Source organism: Vicugna pacos, chromosome X (assembly GCF_048564905.1).
Source record: "Vicugna pacos chromosome X, VicPac4, whole genome shotgun sequence".
In the NCBI taxonomy this organism is placed as follows: domain Eukaryota; kingdom Metazoa; phylum Chordata; class Mammalia; order Artiodactyla; family Camelidae; genus Vicugna; species Vicugna pacos.
The window spans coordinates 13,796,179-13,822,560 of NC_133023.1; the positions used below are offsets into that span (position 1 = coordinate 13,796,179).

At 36.6% G+C, this 26,382-nt stretch overlaps 1 protein-coding gene across 1 annotated transcript in view; it reads left to right on the forward strand.

The window, feature by feature from the left end:
* PPEF1 (protein phosphatase with EF-hand domain 1) overlaps positions 1–26,382 on the forward strand; it is a 125,747-nt gene that overhangs the window by 34,860 nt on the left and 64,505 nt on the right. Inside the window, exons 8-9 of the mRNA XM_031673271.2 lie at positions 17,925–18,052; positions 20,707–20,767. Coding sequence (XP_031529131.1) covers positions 17,925–18,052; positions 20,707–20,767 — 189 coding nt within the window. The remainder of the gene's footprint in view (positions 1–17,924; positions 18,053–20,706; positions 20,768–26,382) is intronic.

Sequence of the window (26,382 nt, forward strand, 5' to 3'; positions counted from 1 at the left end):
AAAATATTCTACACATATTTTATTTAATCCTTACAATAAACCTGAAGAAAGTGTTATTATTGTTATTTGTATTGTTGAAGAAGCTTGTGCTCAGTGAGGTAAATACTTGTCAAGGTCATATAAGTAATAACTGCCAGAGATTTGAACCCAAACTGGGATTTGAACCCAAAGGGTTCTGACTACAGTGTTTTTTTGCCATCAACCATTACACCCTTTTATGGCACCTTTCAAAGTTGCTGTTCTTGGAAACTAGCTTTAATGAAATGTACTTATATAAAGTCCCTTTTATTTGTGTAGTGCTTTTATAGTTGGACAGACCCTTTCATATACATTTGATCTTCATGACCTATGAAGGATTGTTCTGTTTGCAGAAATGGAAACTGAGGCTTTGAAAGGCAAAGTGACTTGCTTAAGAACATACAGCTGGTAAATGGCAGAGCCAGACCTAGAGCTTGCTTCTTGTTTCTCATGGTCTGAATAGTGTGAAGGGTTTTTCCCTCTCTTGGTCATTTGGCCCCACTACAGCACTCTGCCTCTGGAGTATCATGGCATTTTTGAGGAAGAGTAGCTTACATATAAAATTGAGGCTGTCCCTTGCTTGTGGGCTGTCCACGTTCCATGTAGAAAAGTAGCATAGTTGTTTTATTATTATTATTATTGTTATAGTGCTTCTTTTGTGATATGCAACAGACAAGAGAACAACAACAGCAGTCATTTATTGAATGCCTACTACATTTATTATTTCTGCTTCTTGCCAGAACTCTAAGAAGAGGCTTTGATTAGTTTCTTTTTGTATATGAAGAAATTGAGACTTAGATTAAAGAGCTGTCCAAAGTCATGTACAGTTAGTGGCTGAGCCTGAATTGGTACCAGCTCTGACAGATTCCAAAGTTCATGCTCCTTTTGATATGCTGCCCTGACTTGTAAAACTGGAACTTATCCAAAAACTAGAAATTAAACTTTATAATTTCCTTCTCCTGAATGTCACTTTACACTTAAAATTTTATATCAGTGGGTTTTAAATGAATAATCTATTGCCTTTTTTTCTCTGTAGAGCACTTTGAGAACACTATATTTTTTTATTTCTTCCCTTGAGTCCACTTAGAAATGCATTTAGTCATTTTCTCTAAATGCTGAGAATCCTACAAAGGCAATCTAGCATTTTTGGCTTTGAAGTTTGATGCTTTAAGCTATGACAAATGGAAAATTTCTCTAATGGAGATTGTTCTTTTAAAAAATATTTGTTCCCTATTTTTACTTAAAAATTTAAAAATACTAAACAGCAATCTGTTAAAAAACAAAATTCAACATAGCAAGTTTGAAGATCTAATTGGCTTTATTGAATGATTCACGAATCAGGCAGCATTCCATCTAGAAAATAGAAAGGAGCTCCAAAAAAGCTGCAGAAAAGGAGAGGTTTTTAAAGGCAAAAAGGGAGTGGGACAATGAAGTCATAAACAGAAAGGATTATTTCAGGCAAGGTCATGTTCCCTTGAGGGAAGACTGGGGTCTGTCTATCTGGATTGCTTCACTAGTGCTGGCCAGGAAATTCCAGACTAGTTAAGATTACATTCCTGGGAGAGGATAAAACTACAGTTAGATTAGGTATTGTCTTGGTTTGTTGACATGGGGCTTAGCACAAGTGGCTCCTTTTTGGGCCTGTTGTCTCTTTTTTAACAATTCCTCCCTTTTCATCAGACTGTCAGCCTGAGATATATGATGAAAATGTAAGGCATTAGTGCCACTCCCAGCTACTGCTCTTGAGTTCTTGCAGTTTTCATTGGTCATTTGTGTGCTGTTCACAGGTCATGATGTTATTTGCTTAATCTTTGTGATATGCACAGGCCACAACTTCAGTTTCACAGTTTTTAAGTCAGTCATTTTCTATATTCCTTTTCTGATGTTCTAGTGTTAGGGAGATCATCTGCTTGGTGGTGAGTGGCTGCAATCACACATTTAAAGCTTTTGAGAGAATACAGTGTACCAAAGAGACTACTGTTATTATGATAAGCAGGATAATTCCCAGTGTTTGGAGTATACTTCAAAACCATGGTCCTTAAGACCCAAACCAGTCAAAATCAAATACAACAAAGAAAAACCCTGTTGAAAGAGTCACCTTTTTAAGTTGCTTTTCAGTGATCTTATGTAGCTGAGTTTCAACTTCCCCAGAAATGTTAATACAGGTGCAGCAGATGGTGTTGGCCACAGCAGACACCTCCTTACAAAGCTAAAAGATAATCAAATTATCCAATTATCAAGAACAACTTTGGCCAGAGAGTCTAAGGATTTTCACTGGGCAGCTATTGCTTTAGCAACAAATTCTGTAATATCTTTAAGTTAAGGAGAGGTTCCTGATCACAGCCTCATCTACATTTACTTCTTCTAACCAGGGAAATAGGGACCTGCCAAAGAAAGTGAATCTTGAATCATAAAAGCTTCTTGGTAGGTTCTTTCTAACTTGATAATGCAAATTTAGGGCAGTTGACCGATGAGCTGTTTCTGTGGACAGTTAGGAACACAGTTAGGTAGCCTAAGAGGCATTGCCCAGTTATGCACCAGGTATTCATAGGCCCAAGGAGAATAAGAATCACTACAGACAAAGATAAATTCTGTCAGGGCACAGACCACTCTCACCAAGGAGACACTATAAAGGGACAGGTCAGTTTTTTTGTTGATGACAAATCTAAAGTCTGAAAGGTTACCCACCTTGGCAATCACCTGGGAGATATGGGCAATGGTGTTATCTTTCCTGGCCAATGCCAGAGTAAAGGAAAGAATGAAGAAAAAAGGGTTTTGTGTTTAATTAAAGCATGAAGTCTTGATCTAGCATCTTGGGAGGAAGCAGTCCACATTGATGTCAGCTGCTTCTCTTCTTCATCAATTTCACTTGGAGGTCTCTGACATTTGTGCAGGACCAGGCATCAGGTGGAGTCTTCTTTGGCCGTGAGATGTGTCCCCAAAGTTGACATTGCTAAAGTTTGGCTGCCATCTGGGTAGTGAGGAAAACCTGGTATAGTTCCTTCCAAGGAGATTCAAGAGTAGTCTTTTGTTTTTAGTGATTCTAAATTGAAAAGGTAGGAGAAAACTGGCAACGTTAATTTGGTGAGTTGTAGCCACATATTTGAGGAAACTTGAAGAATTCAGGATCTGGTCTAATTTACAGATACATAACAAAACCGCAAACACAATAGAATTGGAATCTAATATCTATAAAGATGCAAACATAATCTTCTTCTTTACAATTACTCCCATTTAAAAAAATCAAAGATAATCGCAGTAAAACTAATTTATTTGCATTAAACTTGGCCTGATTATTTATATAGGTATAGCAAGAGTAGTGATTGACCATATAAGTTCTTTTTAAGTCTGCTTTGCTGGAATCTTGTAAGCAAGGTACCAGGTAGTTTTTCTAAGAAGCTTTATTGGCTCCATAAAGTCAACGTTAGTTCTTTAAAGCTGTCTGGTCATATCTGAGTCTATACACATCGTTCTTAAATATGGTATGCCAGTCAAAGTCTTGGTAATAAAGCCAATATTTCCAACTGTGTCCTGTTACAAGGAGAATGGATTCTCATTAAACTTATGTAAATAACTAACTATTTTGCCATAAAAAGAATACTCAAGAGTTCTCCAATTCTGGAGGGAATCAGGCAAGGAGAAGAAGCAAATGTTTCATCTTTGTTTACAAAAGTATAATTTACCAAATTGTTGTAACTCACAGATAGCTTAAGAGGAAAAGATTCCTCAAATCTGGAAAAACAAAACGTTAAAGAACTAGCAGTGTCTCAAACAAGAAGGCATAAAAATTATAATCATCTTTTTTGGTTCATTCAGTCCCATGTTATTAATTTTTTAATCTGCTTTTTTCCCGTTAGTTCTGGAAATTCTTACCCAGTTCAGGTTTATGATCTTAAAGTTATCAGAAACTTGTGTTGGCCAGAGTCCTTTCCATTAATCTCCTTGAAAATGAGGCACTTTTGCAGCAACACTTTGGCAAAAGCATCTGAGTAAAGCTAACTGTCTGTAAATGACAGAAGACTTTAAAAAAAATGCCCCTTGTTAAAGATCTGATGAGTTTATTATAATGGAATTGACAAGGAAATTTGATTATTTCTGTGACACTCAACATTGTAAAATGACAATTGGAATTATGATGATAATGTTATACCAGGACATATCATACTTTAAGAATTTCATATAATTTCTGGAACACTTAAAACACATACCCATACAATTATAACATAAAGGCTTAGTTTACTTCTTGTTTGACGATGCTTCCTATGTAATTTAACGTATCAAATAAGTCTAATTAGTTTAGCATCTCCTTTTTTATAATGAGAGAAAACAAATCTCTTGAGATGTTCTAAGGGCCCTCAGGAAAAATCCCAAAGTTAGTTCGAGGTCAAAAAGACTTCATTTAGAATTTGATTTTTGGGAAGCTTGTCAGAATTATCAAAAGGTTTTAAAACATTTGGTCAAATAGGATCATATGTTACTATGAAACAATACTTAGTTATCCATTTAACCATAGTGACAATGAAAGACTTTGCAGGCAAATACAACAAGTTAAAAAGTTGTAAAACAAACCCTTCAGTGTTTTAATAGAGCAGATTCAGCTTTCTTAAGTAATCAAAGACCTGATTAAAAACAACATGAGAAATTGTTTTGACAAAATACTGAATCTTTGTTTTCTAGGCAGATTACTTTAAAAGGTAAAGAAAAACTTTTTTCTGTGTCTTTATAAGAGAAGACCAACAATCCAATAAAACTTGTCCTTTTAACAGAGAGAAAACCAAATTAAAAACTCATCATCATTTTTTTATTTAAATTCATTTTAATCTTAGTCATCTTGACCACACATAAAGTTCTCTTCTGAGTTTTTTTCTTTTTTGCAATCTTTTAACAACTTTTTTTTTTTTTTTACATTCAGATTTGTCCTACATTTTTCTCTTTCTCTTTCTGAAATAACCAGCCTCATTTTAGGAGAAAATTGCTTTCTTGTGCCTCAACAACATGCATTTCCATTCCTCATACCTACTTTTACCAAAACCATACATCTTACTTTCCTTGTGTACAGAGATACTTCCCTGATTATTTTTAGTAGCTTTCATTACATATATTAGAATTCTTAACCCTTAAAAATCTCAATTTTCAGTGAAAACAAAGAAGTAAGCAATAGGAACTCTTTTTATTTTAGCATTCTGTGGCTTGGCAAATTTATAAATACTTTTCATAATTTTTGGAAACATATGCTTCCTCATAGTAAGTTTCTCACATGGCTGAAGCTATGTTTACTAGGAGACCGAAGTATCTTTAGTTTCTCTGTAAAAGGAAGCCAAAAGTGGGTAAACCTATGTTCAATAATTAATATTTCGGTATTTTATCTTATTTGGAAATGATCTGGATGTTCAACTACTATTCATCATTTAATTTAGCTTGGCAAAACTTTAAGGTTTCAGGTTACCAAGAAGATTTGGAGAAACTATTTAAAAAGTTCACCTAAAAACTTTTATCCCATTTACATCTATTCAATTTACTTGTTTTACTTTATTTAAGTGATTAATTTCTTTGAACCAATTAAATAGAACTCTTTTACAAATTAATTTTGGCAGTACTGTCTGAAACTAGAAAATACCATACATCTACAATGTTGTGTGACACAACGGGGCGGCTGGTCAGTGAGCCAGTGACATGCGGGTTGGTAAAAGAATTTACCAGAGATTAAGTATAGAATAGAAAGGAATTTATTAGGGGCGCTGTCATAGGCAACAGCGGGCCACACAGGCGAGGGGTGCCTGTGCGAGCACCGAGGGCCGGTTGTTGGGGTCTTTTATAAGATTGCGTCATAAGGTGCCTGATCTGCTTGTACACAAGTCTCTGGTTGGTTGTAGGTGAGGGAAGAGGTTTAGTTAGGGTCCATGAAGGGCGGTGGGGTTTGACTCTGATAAGATGGGCATTACCTGGGGCTTTTAGTATATTAGGGGAAACACGCCCAGTAAAGAATGTACTTTGTCTGTTGAGGGATCACAGGTAGCCATCTGAGAGCCCAGAAATGGGGGTCATTGAACCTTGAAGGACGTCAGTGGGCTCAACATAGAACGCACACATAGACACACATAAATAGACAGTTGCAAACAGGGGCTTTATTGCTTCTGTTTTAAGATTACTGCCATGAATCAGGTACAGGAATTTACTAGTTGTAAAAGAAGTTGGATCTAAGTTCTTTTCTGGTAAATGGAACAAGTTAAAGTTATCTGCTCAGATGGCTAAAGCATTCTTACTAAAATTTGTGGGGAAGACCCTTAAAAGATGTTTTATTTGCCTAGGTTTCAAATGACCTTTCCGCTTTTCCTTTACCTTCTGATAAGAATTACCTCCCCGAAGTTTGTAGAGCATTTACATCTGAAAGGTACAGAAAAAGAATGCGAGTTCCTCCCAGAAGGATTTTGGTTTCCTAAGGCCAGAATTTTTACAATACTTACAAGCTTTTTGAAATAAATTGGGGAGTTTTGGGGATTGGTAAAAGGAATAGGTGGACTTTGAACTGCCTCTAGAACTGTATTTCCAGTTTGCATAGATTTATAAGATAGTTGCTCTCAGTTCCTCCAAGAATTCGGTTGCAGCCTCAATGACATAAGTTGATCCACCCATTCAATTACATTATTCTTAATTTGCTTTCTTTTTTGTATATATATGAAGAAGAAGATTTCTAAACAAGATGGAAATTTAAAGATTTCTATATTCAGGACTTAGCACTGTTTGCCTTTGGAAGGTTTTGGTAAATCCTTTCACAGAGGCTTTAGAAGATTTTTCTTTCCCTCTGGGTACATGGTTTCATTTTGGCTTAGGGGAGGAGGCCTAAAAAAACGAAAAACATTCCTATCAGGCTCTGAATATCAGCTTCCAATTTCTGACTGATTTATGACCACAGAGCTATTTAAAAAAGAAATCCTTTTAAATATCTAGTCAGTTTTCAGTTGGGATAAACAGTAAATATTTCTGTCAGTATTGAACAACCCCTTGGACTTAAGAGGCATCCCTCAAAGAGGGTGTAAAAGTTATTTTATTTTCTTCTCTTTTTGGGTACTATAGACAGAGATCTGGGAGAGCTGACTCTGGTAAGAATTCTCACCCTTACTGCCAGTTTTCCCAGGATCCCATCTGCAGGCTCCAAGGGAGTATAAAGTAGAGGGTCTCTGCCAGCTGTCAAGGTTTTTAATTAATTTAATTTTAGTTTCCCTTAGCTGTTTAAGGGAATATCGTAGCGGTTTCCCAGAAAGTCCCTCAGAGTCTCATCAACTCTGAGAGGGGTCCATATGCGGACCTTCGTTCAAGAGTAGATATGGAGGTGTCTGTAAGGCCACCAACTTGGCAAGGTTTCTTTTATAGTCTGATAGTCTCTTTAGAGTGGAAAGACAATTTAGACAGAGGATTACTAGAATGAGTACTCAAATAAAGGAGGATAGAGGGGAGTAGTAGGAATTGCTTCTGGCTTATAGTCTTTTGTTTTAGATACCTCTTGTGTTTAATTTTTCATTAGCCTTTTTCAATGAATTTTTCAATGAAGCTATTTTGGAATCATGAAAGCTTTTGAAAGCTTCTACATACCAATTAAAATAGATGTCCCATTCTGTTTGTTTGATTTGGGAACCTCAGTTTCAAGTGCACTTCTTAAATGATCTTATCTAGTTGGAATGCCCCTAATGGCCACTGTAATTTCCCTGAGGGCTGGCAGCAGTTTGGTAGGATCCTTAGCTACAGATGGAGTTTAACCCACATTTCTGTCCAACCATATCTAGCTGCAAATGGGGTGCAACCCACATTTCTATTGGCTGTATTTTGGGGCCCCTAACCTGATGGTTCTCAAACTAAGTTCCCAGGATATGAAACAATGATCTGATCTAATTCTAGGTTGTTTTTAATAAGGTTTTGTCATTTTTGTACTTACAACTTCCTGGACCATAGTTTTTAGACATAAAATAAGCAAGTGTGTCAGAAGGTGGCACACTTAACTCCTTAGAATTTAAGGATCCCACTTATTATTATTATTATTATTATTACTACTACTACTACTACTACTACTACTACTACTACTACTACTACTAAACTGCTGGGTTTCTCAGAGCCAAACTAATACCTAAGAGCAATGTGCTCCTGGATTGGCGATTGTGTGATGTTTTAAAATATACTTCACTGCACAGAAAATTTTCTTGAGGTTGGTGGTCAACCTAGTGTCACTCTAACCTATTCAGTGGCCAACTTATCTTAATATGGGAATCTTTTAGAATTGAGTGGCGAGCACAGTAATAGCTTTCAAGTGCTCAACTGGTGCCCACCATTTTGTGCAACTTTTTTTTTCTTTTTGGCTTCCAAGATTCCCCTTAGCAGTAGCCTTTACCTACATAAATCAAAACAGACAAACGTGCACCTCAACATAACAGCAGTAATCAAGAGATGTTACTGCAGACTGGACAAGAGAAGGCCCCATGTGCACCACTGTCAATTCCCAAATTGGAACTGGAGACTGGGGAAAGGACTAAACCAGCAGACCCCAAAATGTGGACTGTGGGCAGCGGCACAGTGTAGCCACCTCTGGGTGGCTGCTTGGTGCTCACTGGCTGCTGGGGGAAAAAAAGTAAGGATTGTGAACTGGACTTGATTTCCAAAAAGGTGTATTATGTACTGGATAGCCAATTAGATCAAGAGCTTCATGCAAAGACAGCAGAACTCAGAACTGAGAAGAAATTACCCACAGCCCTCAGAAATGATGAGAAAGAGAACTCAAAAGTATTTGTGGGTACCATGGCTGTGTTTCTCACTGTCCCCAGAACCATCAGAAGTCTCCTTCAGTCTCACCACTGCCACCAAGTCTGTTAAAAAACAAAATTCAGCTGAGTAAATTTGAAGATCTAGTTGGCTTTTTTCAATAATTCATGAATGGGCCAGCATACCATCTAGAAAATAGAAAGGAGCTCCAAAAAGCTGCAGAAAAGGAGAGGTCTTTAAAGGCGGAAAGGGGTAGGACAAGAAGTCATAAACAAAAAGAAAGGATTATTTCAGGCAAGGTCATCCTCCTTTAGGGAAAGGCAGGGATCTATCAGTTGGATTACCTCACTGGTGCTGGCCAGAAAATTCTTGGCTGGTTAAGATTACATTTCTAGGAGAGGCTAAAACTATAATTAGATTAGGTATTGTCTTGGTTTGCTGACATGGGGCTTAGCACAAGTGACTCCATTTTGGGCCTGTTGTCTCTTTTTTAACAAAACCAAATATTTCTTTAATTCTTGGAATAACATCTAGTTAATTTAGTTATTTAAAAATCCAACAATCAAGCCATTCACAACTGCCTGATGGATACCCTCCATTTACCCCCGGCCCCCCTCACTCCCAATGTTAAGGCCTTTACAATGCTGTATATTTAAATTTGAGACCTTCATGGAAAAACAATGAACCCCATTGTTTCATTTAATCTTTGTTGTTCTTTAAAGAATTTTCTGAAAGAAAATTTAAAGAGGCCCTTGCCATTCTTGTTACTGTTGTTGGAAGATTCTTGGCTATAACTGACATGAAGTATTCTTTATTGGCACTGTGGAATCTAGCAGAAATCCCTGTGATCTGGGACCTCCTTCATTTTCCTCTTCAATGAAATGGGCCATCAGATAAGATGATCTTTGAAGTTCTTGTCACTCAAAGGACAAAGGGCTGTGTTTTATAGCTGCAGGTGCATGTGTAGGAGTGAGTGGCATTGATTTTCCCCTCCTGCCTCTCCTGCTCACACCCTTGGCTGTTACCCAGTAACATTTTAACATGCTCAAGTGGCTTTCCTCTTTTTTCTTTTTGGGGAGGGGTTTTGGCCATTCTGCTTTGTTTTACCTCCAACTTCTTATTTTTAAAAATTGTAAACCTACAGAGAAGATTAAAGAATAATACAATGAACAACCCATACACTTTACCCAGACTCACCAGTTGTTAACTTTACCATTCTCTCTCCTCTCTCCCCCCCACCCCTTGTTTCTCTCCAGCCCCATTTCCCTCTCTGTTTGAAAATAAGTTGTAGACATTATGATATTAACCTCTGTATTCTTTAGCATTAATAGTCCTAAAAGGAGGGATATTTTCTTACATAACTAGAATACTATATCACCCTGAAAACATTTAACATTGATAGAGTAATATTATCTGACATATAGTTCATATTCAGAATTTCCCAGTTGTGCACAATTGCCCTTTTGTAAATGTGTTTTCTTTGCCTTTGGAATAGAAGCCTTCCCTCACCCTTGCAATCTCTCCGGTCACTCTCCTCTCTCTCCTCCCTTTCAGAGCTTGCTCCTGAAGTGTGCGTTCACACCACTGTCTCCTCCCTTCTCCTTTATCTCATCCCATGGAATATGATTTAGACACGTTCTTGAATGACCTTGAAATCCCACGGTGTATTTTCAGTATTTATTTTGCTTGACTCCCTGGCAGTACCTGGCTGTCCTGCACATTCTTGTCTTAAAAGAATCATGACCCTTAGCTTCAGTGATAGCATATTGTCCTGGTTTTCCTTTTATGTCTCTCAACTGTTTATGAGGGCTCCATTTTCTCCCAGCTTTTAAATATTGGGATTCCTCTGGATTTCTCTTCGCCCTCTTATTTTGTCACAATAATGCTCTCCTTGCTTGCGTGACTTGACTCCCATGGCTTTCAATATTATCAATATGTCAAAACAGCCAAATCTTTATTTTCAGCCTGCATTGTATACTATAATCCCTGGTTTGTTGGCATCAATTGGGAATCATTTTAAATAAGTACTTTTCTTCGTAAAGTACGTAAGTACTCCTTTCTTCATCTGAAATTATGATCCCTCTCAATAACAATTTTTAGTTAATTACTTACTTTTTAATATGATATTGTGTTGGCTTGAGGTTTATATAGGATTGATACTACAGACACATTTATTCCTTTCATGAAACTGGCAAACAAAAAGCCAAACAACCTTTTTGCTCTTTACACCAATTAAATTCATTTTCATCTTTTCCTCTTTTTGCTGTGTGATTAGTCCACCTCTGCTTTAGAAATGTCAAGTATTATGGACTCTGACATGGAATATTTATATATGCACTCTAGAATCATGAGCCTTTAGAAGGTAAAAAGTACTACTGAAAGGATCTGAAGTCTTACTTGCTTATTTAAATGCTTTTTACCAGATTCCACCCTTGCCTAGATAATTCACAAAGAAGCCAGCTTTATAGTTGGATCCTGTTAACTGTTAAAAAAAATCCTGTTACAGACAGACGCATTTCACTTCACTGTAAGAAAGGGCCCTCCCTCAGCCCCAGTTGCCTTGTTTTAGTGTGCTCCGTTTTATTGCGCTTTGCAGATATTGTAGTTTTTACAAATTGAAGGTTTTTGGCAATCCTGTTGGCACCATTTTCCAACAGCATTTGCTCACTTCATGTCCCTGTGTCACATTTTGGTAATTCTCGCAATTTTGTAAACTTTTCGTTTTATTATATTTGTTACGATGATCTGTGATCAGCAATCCTTTATGTTACTTTTGTAATTGTTTTGGCATTTTTAGCAGTATTTTTTAATTAAGATATGTACTTTTTTTTAGACATAATGCTATTGTACACTTAATAGGCTACCATATAGTATAAACATAACTTTTACGTGCATTAGGAAACAAAAAAATTCATGTTACTCTCTTTATTGCAATATTCATTATATTGTGGTGGTCTGAAACCTAACCTGAAATATCTCCAAGGTGTAGCTGTATTTACCATAATCAGAACAATTTTCTATATGATTATGGCTTTATATTGCATTATCTTCTTGGCAGCTGCAAAAGACAAAAATTTAATGCTGATCATATTTGACCTTGGGTGAATGAATGTGACAGTATCATTCAGATTAGTAATTCATAACAAGGGAGGCAGAAAACAGAATTGTAGTCAAGACATTTAATTTTTTTTCCTTAGTAGGGATTAATGGTCATTATTGAATTATTGAATAGAGCACATTTCCTACAAGAAAATATTTTAATGACTTAAAACAATAATAAATCATCTATGTAGGTAAATTTCTTATACAATAGTAATTTTTAAAAATTGGTATCTTCATGATAATGATTCTTTTAGAAATGAATATGGTAGGAAGGTGACAGTTACTTGTAAACTGCTGTTTTCCTGATTTTATTGCTTTAGCCTATTATTTTGGTAGTATACAGATAAAGCCTCATATTTTTCTGAGCTATAGTATAGCCAAGGATTACAGTTCTTAAGGAAACTTCCATAAGATGGCTTTATGTAATTTTTGTGTTGTTCCATTGCCTTGTTCAATAAAAGAGGGCTTTAAATGGGGGCATTTAAAATCCTAATGCTAATAAATGTACAAGGAATGAGTTAAAAAATCACTATTTTTACAACCACCATAGAAATAATTGATTTAAGCAAAACATCTTCAAAGGATGTTTTGAAGAACAGAATATATACATAGTCTCAAAGCATGTTCCTGCAAATTGTTTATTAATTTTGAAGGGAAAAAAATACATCTACAGTAGTGAATTTTAGGTGGATACCACCTTAACCAAGTGATCTAAGTTCATATCACCAGCAATGAGACAAATAAACATCTTGTGCCTCCTGATGTAATGCACTTGAGACCTATCACTTATTCCTGCCAAAATATAATAACAAAATATAATCACCGGAATCTAATCACAAGGAAATAGGAGATCCAAACTGAGGGATATTTTAAATAAGTGGCCTGTACTCTTGAAAAATTTCAGTGTCATTAAAGAGAAAGAAAGGCTAAGGACTTGTTCTAGAATACAGGAGACAAGAAATGATGGTGATGATGATGCTGATGATGATGCTGTGTGTGTAGATGTGTGTATATATAGAGAGAGAAAGATAATGCATATGTAACAAAATATTAACAGTTATACTATTTCTACCATTTTCTGTTTGAAAAAGTGTTTCAAAATAAAAAGTTAAAAATATCCTAATCCTGTACAACCTAAGACATGTTTGCCAAGTTTGTGGTGTCTGAAGTCTAGGTTTATGCCCTTTGGGAGTACCATTTGATAGCCCTTCCTTGTTTTTGCTATCCACTAACTTCCTCATTTGTTGTGCACTCTGTGCCCCACGTCCTAGTATCATCTTAAGTATCTTTATTGTCATTGTATACATGGGGCTTAGTGGTAGAGGTGTGCTTAGCAAGCACAAGGTCCTGGGTTCAATCCCCTGTACCTCCACTAAAAAATAAAATAAAAAACTAATTTAAAAATATATTATATACGTGAATAACCCCAAACACTTTGATGTCTCAGTTCCTTGACCTCCTAAACTCCGGCAGCTCCTCCTCTGCTCTGCTTCAGCTGCTCACTCCCATTTCCTTGCCCCTGTGGCCTTCTGGATCAGCTCCACCTCTGTAATCTTCATGATTGTTATCCCATTCTTTGATCTCTCCATCTTCATTGAAACCTCTGGGCTTTAAACCCTTCCCACGTGTCTCTGTCTCCCAGCCCTCTCTTGTCTACACCTTCTTCCCCATCCATTTCTCCCCATCTTCTATTGGCTGGTCACTTGAACCAGTTAACATATCATATGCTGTAATCATACTTTAGGCCGTTTAAAGGAGAAGTAGTAGGTGAAATGTTTGTTCCTAGACTTACTGCTAGCAAATTTTGGCTACAGTTCCTTGATGGGAAAGCCAAGGATGTTAATGAATTGACTTGGACTTTTTTTTTTACAAGGATAATTCAAATTTTTTTCTTTTGAGTAGCCTTTAGAATTTGTCTTTTTTGTCCAGAAGCTTTTGATTTGAGTGTTCACATTTACACATCCTACTTTGTCCTTTAATGGTTATTTTCAGCTTTGCTGTAGGTAGGCTATAGCTGGGGCATTTAAAAAAATAGAGGGATGAATTAGAGTATTTTATAATCAGAAAGGATCTTAGAAATCACATAATCCCACATTCTCATTGTTCACATAAGAAACTGAGGACCAGAGAGATTAAGCAATTTGCCTGAGATTACACAGTTGGCACCTGGCTGAGTAAGGACCAAAATGGAAATCTCCAGATTACAAATTCAGAACTTATCCTTATTATTCCATGTGGATGGGTTGGTGGGTGAGCGAGCATGTGCGTAAAGAAAAAGTCAAAGAAGTGACCTCTAATTCTTGCCCTTCTCTGACTGGAAGGCCAAAGATTTACAAGAATGATAACACTATGATCTCTTTTGTCATTTGGGAAAGTGCTGGTTTTGTTTAAAATGTCTGTCATTGCTTGGAGACTGGGCCCATGCTTTATTTTCGTTTTCTTTTTGTTTAAGAAAAGTGCTTTCCAGGGACAAGGATGCTGTGTTGTGCCCTTGCTCTGCAGGAATGCCAGAGTTTGTGGATGAGTGAGCCTCGGAGGGTCCCTGCCTTGCTTGCTGTCCAAGAAGCAGGTTTTGTGACCATTTCATTTCCACTGGGCATGTGCTTTTGAGCTGTTTTTCCAGTGAAATTGGAAGTCTCACTGGGACAGCTACCTCTAGCAGATGGCAGATATCTGTAAACAAAAGTAAGAACAACGAAAACTATGGTCCCAGAGTTGAGCCATACCCAGTTCTCATCATGCTTTGAACAGCTGAGGTAATAGATGCTTTTCCTCCTTGTTGAAAGCTTTTTGCCGCTAGATGGTTCATTTGAATTCATTTTAATCAGTTCTGTCACACTTGTGCCTCTCTTCCTGACTGGGTATCTGGCCCCTTAAAGTTACATTAAATATTCACTCATCCTGTTGTCTCCTCAAGAGGCCTCTGCTAGCAGAATTTCAAAAGCAGAGTCTTTAAGTGCCTTATATAATTCTGAATATGAAGCTTCTTATTTAGAGGACTGTCAAATAAACTCCTATTTGAAGAATCAAACCAAAGACTCAGCAGTTATAATGAAGAGAAACACAAGACACAAAATTTTAACTAAACAATAATTTCATTCATTCATTCATTCAGCAAATATTTACTGAGTATCTACTACATTCCAGGGACTCTTCCAGACTCAGAGGATACAGTAGCTAACCCAGTGGACCAAAATCCCAGTCTTTATGGAGATTACATTCTAGTGAAAGGAGACAGACAGTAACAAATGAATAAAACAGATGCTATATCAGATGGTGATAAGTGCTTGGAGAGAAAATAAAGAAGGAGATAGGCAATGGGGGACGGGTGCCATTTTAAAAGGGGTGGTCAGTAAAGGCCTCACTGTGAAGGTGATGTTTGAGCCGGGACTGTGGATTCTAAGGGAGCAAGCCCCGTGGGTCCCGGTTGGCACGGCTCTTCTGCTCCTGAGATGGTAACCTGTTCAATGGTAGTTTGTTAAATTTTTAATAAAATGTTATGTATAATTAGGAAGTCTTTGGGGGTACTAGAAGTTGTTAGCTGGAAGAGAGATAATTATCACCTTTTACTCCCTCCTTTTTAAAAAAAGTATCTACCATTAATTGGGTGCTTCCTGTATGTTGGGCAATATGCTAAGCATTTTATTTTAATAACTAAATCAGTTAATGTATTACTAATATGTATATAAACTCATTACTAGCATATTATTATGTATTATGACAATGGCCCTAGAAGTGATTCATTCATTCTTTCAGTCATTCAAGAAATATCTATTGCCAGGCCTTACCCCAGGTACTGGGAATACAGCAGTGAATAAAATAAAAGTCCCTGTTCTTGTGTAGCTTAGCTAATAGGGGAAGGTAGACACTAAACACATAAACATGTGACTGTATAGAATGTCAGTAAAAAGTACTATGGAGAACAATAAAACAGGTAAAAAGTATAGGGAACATGAGGTAGGGAAGGGGTTGGGGGAGATACTGATCTACATTATTATCTCATTTTTTATGACTGATTCCAAATGGCATGCTGGGTTGTATAACTTAGGGGTTATGAGTCCAGTTTCTGGAATTACAGAAATCTGGACTTGACTCTACATTCTCCCACTCACATGCAATGTGACCCCAAACAATTATTTCTGAGCCTCACTTTCCTTATCTGTAAAACAAGGATAATGACACTTCATAGGATCGTTGAGAGGGTCAAATCAGATCAAATCAAATCATCCACATAAAGCACCAAGCACAGTGCCTGGCACAAAGCAAATGCTCTGAATTTATTATTTGTTTTGCTCATTGACCTTTCACATGGACATTTAATTTCTTGCAAAATGCCATGATAATGGTTGCCACCAGAGAAAAGGACTCCATTAAAAAACAAGGACAACAGCAACAAAAAAACTGGCTTGGCAATAGAGAAACCACCTGTGCTGATCACAGAAAACCGGCCAGGTAACTTACTAAACCTGTGCTGTTACTTGCTTCTAGAAACAAAAATAGAAGGCCCTTGGGACACACATGGCAATACTTGATTTTTTTTGTTTTCTGGATGGAATTAATGTGACAGGGAAGACAAGCCCTGATGAAACAGCAGGACTAGAAGTGGGTCTAAGCTGTCCAACGAGTTTAGAGCTGGATGACCCAGATCATCAACTTGACGGGCAGAGTTGGGGATCATGGAGCCAGTGACCCATCTCGGGTAGGGTCTGTCATATCTGGGCTCTACCCTTTGCCATTTTGCAGGTTTCTGCTTCAGAGGAGGATCCTCAGCTGGCTAGAGTGGCCCTGCTGTGGGTGAATGGGTTCTTAGAAATCAGTTGAGGTTTTAGAGGTCTGAGGTTGGTATGCCCAGCCGTGCGCTGCCTGTCTCCTTCTCCCTGCTGGAGAGGGTGCTGTGTGAACTCTGTGCCCAAGGAGCAATAAATAGCAGGATGTGGGTCAAAGTCCATTTGATCAGCCACTGCCCAAAGATTCAAAATCCCAATGTGGAAATCGAATAAGGACCCGAGCTGGAGCACGCAGGAAGTTGGAGGCTTGAGGCTTAAGCTGAACCTACTTTCCCTACCTGGATGGTACAGCTCATCAGGCAGGGTCTAGTCAGGAGGCCAAAACCACAGAGTGATTTGAACAGAGAACATTGAATATAAAGAGCTATCACCTAGGTATCATGTTGTTATGGTGTAACTGAAAGGCTCCCTCTAAGGTGCAGTTGGCTCTTTATATTCATGGGTTCCACATCCATGTATTCAACCAACTGCAGACAGTAAATATTTGAAAAAAATTTTATTAGCTATTCCCTTTTATCCATATCCTCTATGCTCATTCATTCATTCCCCCCATAAATAACCAATCTATTGTTTTTAGTTTCTTTCCCTTACTATATATTCTTATGAAACATATATTATGGTTTTGTGTGTGTGTTTTAAATTTATATACAATGGTATCATGTTGTATTACATTCTGTCTCTAACTTTTTAATAACTGTTCTAACTGAGGCACGATGTTTTTAAGAGCCATCCTCATTGCTATCTATGGCTTCCAGTTGTGGCATAATACTCCACGATGTGCACCCACCGCAGTTAGGCTGCGTTGGTGTCAAACTCCCCACTGCCGCAAAGGAGCATTGTATCCCCATATGTATCTTTTATGGACTGTGTGAGAATTGCTTTAGGGTATATAGTGAAGAATGGAATTGCTACTTCATATGCCTAAGTAGTGCCAGAGTACTATTATTATCCCCATTTTACAGTCGAGGAAACTGAGGCTTTGAGAGTTTTAATAACTTTCCCAGAATTACATAGACAGTAATTGGCAGGGTTAGGATTCAAATTCAGGCTCCAGAAATTCTGCTCTTAATGGCTATGTCATTATTCTCTGTGTATTTGAGACTTGAGGACATTTTACAAAAACATAAAGGTTAATCTCATTGTACTTTTTATGTTCTTAGAACGTGGGAACCCAAGTGGACTGATTTTTTTCTGAAACACCTACCTTCCCCTCCCCGTAGCTGCATTGTAACTGTTTTTCTTTGCCTTTCATATCCTGCGGATCTGCAGCACTTAAAGCCGCATTGGTCATCCAGAACTGGTACCGAGGTTACAGTGCTAGGTTGAAGACCAGACAGCGTTATGCTCTCACCATCTTCCAGTCTATCGAATATGCTGATGAACAAGGCCAACTGCAGGTCTGTTTTGCAAACTTGTCTCTTCTTTGGGTAAATGCTTCTCTTTGCCCCTTGTTATTGAAAGAATGAAAGTTTGGGTCCATTTTAAGCTGAGTTTACCTTGGTGAAAAACTTTTATAGAGGATGTAGTGACATTGTTTTGGAACTAGCTATTAAAAGAGAGTATGATGCAGAAAGAGGATGGTGTTTTTCAATTCTGAAGTTCATATTTTTAAAAGGGCTGCCAGATGTCTAGTTAACTAATATAAATGGTCTTGTTCTATTTTTTGGTATGTACCCTAATAGGAAGTAAAGTTGTTACTTTATGAAGAAAAAAATACTTTAAGGAGTTAAATAAATGGAAGAATTTCCTGGGAAAAAACATGAAAATTCTAGAAGAAAATATAGATGGGTGAAGACGGACTTTTTCAAGTGATATGTAAATCTAGCTTCAATGCTTATTAATAGAAAAAAAATACTTTTAATAATAAAAAAGATCTTGGAAAGATCTACAATATAATTGTTAGTGAAAAAATCAACTTGTGGAATAATATGAAGAGTTTTCATCCCTATATATGTGAAAGAAAATGAAACATACAGCAAAAGTCTGGGAAAAAGTATACAGTGAAATATTTACCATGGTTCTTTCTGGGGACAAGAGTGATACTGGTGGGTAGGATTGGGTGGCAAGGGCCTTCTCATTTTCATTCCATATCATTTGTAGTTTTCAACAATTATATGTTTATCTATAAATTTATTTATCATATAATCCAGAAATAACTAAGAAAATTTTAAAAAGAATTAAAGAAATTGCTGGATTTATTCTTGGTAGTTATAAAAAATTATATCCTGTGATTCAGTCAGGTATTCCCATAGTTCACAGTGTTGACTGTCCTTTTAAGCACTATAGAATATAGTGATGGAGATAAAGGTGGAGTGAGCTCTTAAATTGATATACTTTATATACAAATATTCCGGTATTAGTATGTTCTTTAATACCAAAGTCTTTTTTATAACACATTTATTGAGATACAATTCACTCATTTAAAGTGAAAAATTCAGTGGTCTTTGGTATATTCCAAAAATGTGCAGTCATCACCACAATATATTTTTGAACATTTTCATCACCTCCCCTCCCAAAAAAAACCTCTATAGTCATTAGCAGTCACTCCACATTCCCACCCCTTGTCTGTCCTCTGGCAACTACTAATCTATTTTCTATCTTTAAGGATTTGCCTTTTCTGGCCATTTTGTATAAATGGAATCACACACTGTGTGATCCTTTGTAACTGACTTATTTCACTTAGCATCATGTCTGCAAGTTTCATCCATGTTGTAGCATGTGTCAATACTTCATTCCTCTTTAGTGCTGAATATTATTCCATTGTATAGATAATAGCACATTTTGTTTATCTATTCCTCAGTGGTAGATCATTTGGGTGGTTTCTACTTTTTTTTGGCTATTATGAATAATGCTGCTATGAATGTTTGTATGTTTTCCTGTGGGTGTATGTTTTCAGTTTCCTTGGGTATATATCTAGGAATGGAATTGCTGGGTCATCTGGTAACTCTAGGTTTAACTTTTTGAGTAATTGCTAAACTGTTTTCCAAAGCAGCTATACCATTTATATTCCCACCAGCAGTGTATGAGGACTACAGTTTTGCCACATCTTTGCCAACACTTCTTATTTGTCTTTTTGATGATAGTCATCCTAGTGTGTGTGAAGTAGTATCTCATTGTAATTTCTGTTGACTCTTTTTTTTTTCTGTTGACTCTTAATTGACAAACCCATCAACTGCATTAAAATTATACATTTTGATAGTTGTATGAAGTTTTCCTTTTCTTAACTCCCAAATCTACTCCCAGATTGGTAAGATTCCTTAATGTTCACTCTTCATGGGAGGCAGGGCTTGGAGAAAGAATTCTTTCTGCTGTATACATGCAGGTCTTTGCAGATAATTGGTAGGCATAGAGGCAATATCTAGGTGATGGTTGGAATGCTGGTGAATTTCCATCTTTCCCTCCCTCCTTCCCTTCCTTCCTTCATTTCCCAAATATATTTGACATCTAAGAATATCCCTTAACTCGTAATCTCACCAACCAAAAGGAACAGAAGAGATCATAGTGAACAAAATCTAGTAGCTGTCTTAGGTTGTTTTCTAGAAGCAGAGTCTAAGACAGGGATTCTGGTACAAGTGACTTCCTGAGAGAGTGTTCTCAGGAAAAACCTACATATAAGGGAGTGAGGAAAGCAGGATAGTACAGGGGAAGAAACTAGGCAAAAATAGGGCTTTTGGAGAAGTCTGACCTCAGCCTGATCGCACTGGGAGCTCAGAACTGTGAAATGCGTCACAGTTTGTCCCACCCGGTGGCAATGGAGGTGGGGGTCTGGGCTCTGATACCCTTGCTTTAGTTACTCATTTTCTATGGACAGCTCCCCAGGAGGGGGAACATCTGATATCCTAAGCAACTCTGAGGAAGGTGCTGCCCATCTGCCAAAGGCAATCCTGGGGAGCAGGGGAGCAGGTAGAGGCGGGACCCATTAGCATCTATGGCAGCTGGGAGATGAGAGCCTCAGAAGAGTAAAGGGAACTTTGCATGGAACACCAACAGCATTTGCCACAGTAGCTGTTTGGGGTTCATTAACTGATAAATGTATTTTTATTTTGTCCAGCTATCCAACTTCTTCTCCTTCATGTTGGAAAACTATGCACATGTACACAAGAAAGATCCAAGTAAGTAAAAAGTTTTGTCTTTTGAAAAACAATCATTAAATATTGAATTGTCTTGTCAAGGAATGTTAACTCTGAAGATGGGAGAACAGTAAGAAATTAAAAAGATGCCCATCTGTCTTGTCTATGTAATACCAAATACTGATGTATGATAGTAGCTTAGTAAAGAGGATCTTATTTTTATCCATAGAACTTTTGTGCTGAGAGATCAAAATATCTTGAGTATTTCATGAAACAGATCTGGGGGAAATGGCAAATTAAACACAGTTGGCCCTATCATGTCTCTCTTTTGTGCATAGCTAGCTAAGTGTCTATCTGTCAGTCTGTCAGTCTGTCTATCTATCTATCTATCTATCATTTAGTCATTCTGAAATGACCAAAGAAATCATTTCAGATATAGGTAATATAGGTGTGGTTCAAAATTATTATAAATTTATAGATATTCATAAGTCATGTATTTCTCCTGCAAATTAAGATTTGCCTATTGTTATTCTCAAGGTAGACACTTGACTTAAAAATTCATTTTTCTTCAATTTGGGCCAACCATTTTTTTGCCCTAGTTAAAAATGTTGCATCTAAGAGCATCTTTTAATCTAGTGACTAATCAAAGTGGCAAAAGAATGGTATTTTAATGGTATACTCTGAGCTAAGTACATATGTATGAAACTGATGAAAGCATTTAATGATCTGTAGAAGCTTTCTGAATGGTGGAATAGCCAAACCTGAGGAGTGGGGAGTAGATGAAAGTGGGTATTTTGCCATTTTTTTTCTTTTAGATAATTACAACTTGAAGACAGTTGTTTGTGCTTCATGTTCCTTGGCAAAAATATTTCTAAGGGGAAGTATAGTAATGATGAAATGAAACAGCACTCTTTCTGCTAATGAGTTAATATTTTAATCTGGGCTATGCATCAGAATCTCTTATGGAGAGTCATAGCCACAGATGGCTGGGTTCCAGCCCAAAGATATTTACTCAGGCTCTGTATTTTTAAAAATCTGCATTTAAAAAAATTCTGCAAGTGATTTAAGAATATTGTTAAAATTTTATCAAAGGCAGGGACAGTGGTTTACTCTTCTTATGTGAACTTTTCTGGAAGAAAAGTACACATATTGCAGGAAAGTACACAAATGAGTTTATGACTTAATACATTTTCTCAGAGTAAACATAGCCTTGTAACCTGCACCCAGAACAAGAAATAAAACATTATCAGAGCTACAGAAGCTTCCTTCTTGTCCCCCTCCAGTCACTATCCAATCCCTGCACCCCCATCACTACTTTCCTGACTTGTACCTTCTAGATTAGTTTTGCTTGTTTTTGAACTTCTCTGTATAAATGAAAGTAGAGAGTTTTAAGTCTTGCTTCTTTTACTTAACATCGTATTTCTGAGAGTCATCCATTTGGTCATTTTTATTGATGAATAATATTCCATTTTATGAATATATCAAAATTTATCTATTCAGTTGTTTATGGACATTTGAGTTGTTTTCAGTTTGGGTCATTTAAGTGTTTTACTATGCACATTCTTGTACATGTCCTTTTTAGTAAACATATGTATTCTTTTCTTTTGCTATGTATTCATTTTCAGTTGTCTATTGCTATGTAACAAACCACCCCAAAATTTAGTGCCTAAAAACAACAGCCATTTTATTGCTTGTGATTCTGTGGGTCAGACATTTGAACAGAGCTCAGTGTGGTTGGTTTGTCTTTGTTGCACGTGGTGTCAGATGGGCTCACTCAACCTAGCTGGGCTGAGGAGGGAGGTCCAAATGGTTTTACTCACATGTCTGGGACTTTGGTGTTGGCCATAACTTGGACATCTCCCTTCTCCTCATGTAGCCTCTCTGTCTAACAGAATATCCTGGACTTCTTTACATGGCAGCTGGGTCCCAAGAGGGCAAAGGCAGACGCTGCAAAACCTCTTTAGGCCTCAGCTCTGGAACTCACACAAAGTCAGTTCTGCCATATTCTATTGGTCAAAGCAAGTTGCAAGGCTAGCCACAGATTCAAAGGGGTTAGGAAAGATCCATCTCTTCCAGGGAGCAGTAGCAGCATTATAGTGTAAAAGGATATGAATACAAGGAGGCATGATTTATTGGGGGCCATTATTATAAAGATTTACCACAACCCAGAAAAGGAAGTTTGGGGTTATAGGACATGCATATGTTTAGCTTTACTACATACTGATAAGCAGTTTACAAAATTTGTGTACCAAGTTATACTGCCAACAGTGTATGAGAGTTCCACTTGTTCCATATCCTTGTCAATACGTGGAATTGCCAGTCCTTTTCATTTTAGCCATTCTGGTAGGTATGTAGTAGTATCACATTTCTGCTCTAATGTGCATTTCCCTGGTGAACAGTGAAGTTGCTCACCTGTTTGAATGTTTAACAGTCACATGAACATCCCATTTGGCAAAGTGCCTGTTCAGGTCTTTTGCCCATTTTTCTATTGGGTTATCTGTCTTTTTCTTACCAATTTATAAATATTCTAAATATGAGAATATGAATCTTTACTGGATAAATTTATTGCAGATATCTTCTCCTAGCCTTTGGCTTTATCCATCCCCCAGTCCTTAATCTTTAAATGATGCTTTTTGATGAACAGACATTCTTGATTTTAATGTAGTACAATTTTTTTTCTTTTATGATTATTGCTTTGAATATCCTGCTTAAGAAGTTTTTGTCTGATGTGTGTGTGTGTGTGTGTGTGTGTGTATGCTCATTTGTACAAAAGTAAATATAGGAGAAACCTACAGGGTAAATCAGAAAGTCATGGCATTATTTATCTATAGAGAATGGAGGAATGAGTGGGAGCAGGGCAGAGAGAATGGGAGAATAGGGATTGGGTAAGAGGGATGAGGGGAGAGTGAAACTTCTCTGTGAATACCTTTTTGTACTTCTAACTTTTAGAACCGTGGTAATGTTTCACATCCCTAAAAAAAAAATTAATTAATTAGGAAGAGAGAGAATGTGATTCCAAAATAGACTACAGTACTGTGGCAAATAAACTTAATTATATTACATGTAAATAACAGTCACCCGAAGGAGGTGGGGAAGAAACAAACTAGCCTAAGTGATATTGGAAAATAGCATTTGTAACCATAATGTGCCTTCATGAGATTTCATTTTTATTTATCTTGTGTGAGGTTTGCTGAGCTTCTGTTATGTCTAAGTTGATATTTTTGGTCAGGTTTAGGAAATTTTCACCTATTAATTATTCAAAATGTCTTTCTTTTCAAGTCTAAGTATTTTTTTCTTTGGGGATCCTTCTGCTTTTAAACTTAGATGGCCCTGAAATATTTAAAGTGTGGATTACTATGCCTGCTTTTCTAGATTTTTTTTATGGTTTGACTCTGAAAAATTTTAACATTTCATAAGTTTTGAGTTTTTTATAGTAAACTAAAAGAGGAAGTTTTGATGCCTAGTGGTTGAGAACAATTGAAAAACACAACTACAGAGAAAATTTCCGAGTAGTTAACCGATTTTTCCCACAATGTTTATTTCATAATGTATCTTTTCACCCATGATTTATAGTGCCTCCTTCATAATATATTAATTTAAAAATATATAATAGGGCATATTTCTGGGCTGTCTATTCTGTATATATCTCTGTTATATAGAATCCTAGAATCATACTGATTTAGTTATTGTATGTATCAGAAAAAGAGATTTACAAATTATTGCTGTAGGTCAATTTCACTTGTTAAATTTTTTCCAGTTTTATTAAAATATAATTGACATATAACATGTAATTTTAAGGTGTATAATATAATTATTTTATATATGTATATATATTGCAAAATGATAAAGTAAGTTAACACATACATCAATTCACAGTTACAATTTTTGTGTGTGTGGTGAGAGCTTTTAAAATGTACTCTCTTAGCAACTTTCAAATATACAGTAGAGTATTGTTGACTAGAGTCACCATTCTGTACCTTAGTGTAGGTTGCTTTCTGATGGCCCTTCTTGGCGGGAAGGTTCCAGACAACCTCCACCTAGGCCTCTTTGGCAGAAGTGCTGTGACCCCTAAGCAGGGTATATTTAGGGACCAGAAGGTCATTTAACAGTTCCAGATACCAGGACCAGATTAATGGTTTTAACTCTAAGGCATGGAGTGTGTTGAGACATTCTGGCTGTTTCAGAGGTAAGAGGTGACCTGGAAGCAGTTCATCTACATGTCCTACTACTTGCTCAAAGCCAATTCATAGGACCTGATGGGGAGACTCCACTCATCCATTCCCCAGTCTGCTTTTTCACATCAACCTCCTTCCACAAGTAGTAAGCCAAAGCTGCTATCATAGCAACAGGTTTAAACAGAGACTGGTGGAAGTGGGGAATGGGATGGAGTGTGTGCAAGTGTTTTTGATTTTTTTCTGCTTCTCTGATGAGTCAGAATGTCCCATCAAACCATGTATTTTATATTTTTTGTTGTTATTGTGAATAGGATATTTTCCCCATTTTATCTCCCTAATGGTTATTGGTAGTATTCGGTAAAGCTTTTGGTTTATGTCTATTTATTTTGTATTGTGCCACTATTGAACAATAACATTAATGAAATAATAATTTATGATTATTACTGATATTTATTAAATGCCAAATGCCATGTCTTTAAGTACTTTAAATATATCATCTCATGTATTCTTCATGACAAACCAATGGAATTAGTATTATCATCCCCTTTTTGTGGATGAGAATACTGAGGTTTATAAGGTAACCTCCCGAGGTTATTCATCTTACCAGTGGTGAAGCTGTGATTCAAACCACTGTGATTAACCTCTGTATTATTTTAATTCTCCTATTAATTCTGAGAGTTTTTCAATTGATTTTCTGGAGTGTAGATAGTTAATCACATGGGTCACAGGTAACTTTATTTTTATATTTTTCAATCCAATAGTCACTGCTCTTATTTTGGCTTCATGTTTTATTGCATTTGCTGGAGATAGCAGAACAGAGTTAAAATGAAACAGTGAAAGTGTTTTGTTAAAAGACTTAATGGGAAAACCATTATTGTTGATTTAAATTTTTAAAAATATGGTAAGGTATGTTAAAGAAGTATCCTTCTATTCCTAGTTTTCTGAGTTTTTTAAAAATTTGAAATAGGTGTTGAATTTTATGAAATGTCATTTTGGCATCCATTGAATTTATTGTATGGACAATGGTGGTTTTAATCCAAATTCATAATTGAGAAATGAAATGACTATAAACATGATTCAATTGGTGCGTTTCTTTTTCCAGTAATATCTGGAGCTTATTTTCAAAGTGACATGTGGGTGGTAGAGGCAGAAATTGTTTTGTTTTGTATTTTTAATTATGGGTTTTAGATTTTTCCCTCTCAAGATTTTGAGTTTGTACTGGGTAAAAAAAAAGATTATGTGTAGGGAGTATTTTTGAGGTATTTTCTTTAGAACAACTTGTAAAGGTATCATTCGATTATAATTCAAGATTTTATTATATTTAATTACTTTAGATTCATGTTGACAGAATTGTAAACTGACAAGGTAAGGATTAATTCTAATTACATGTTGCACAAATATTCTTACATTGCTGGCATTCATTAAATTATTAATATTAGTTTTAATAGTTACAGCCCACAAGGACAGTACTTGCTTTTAAAA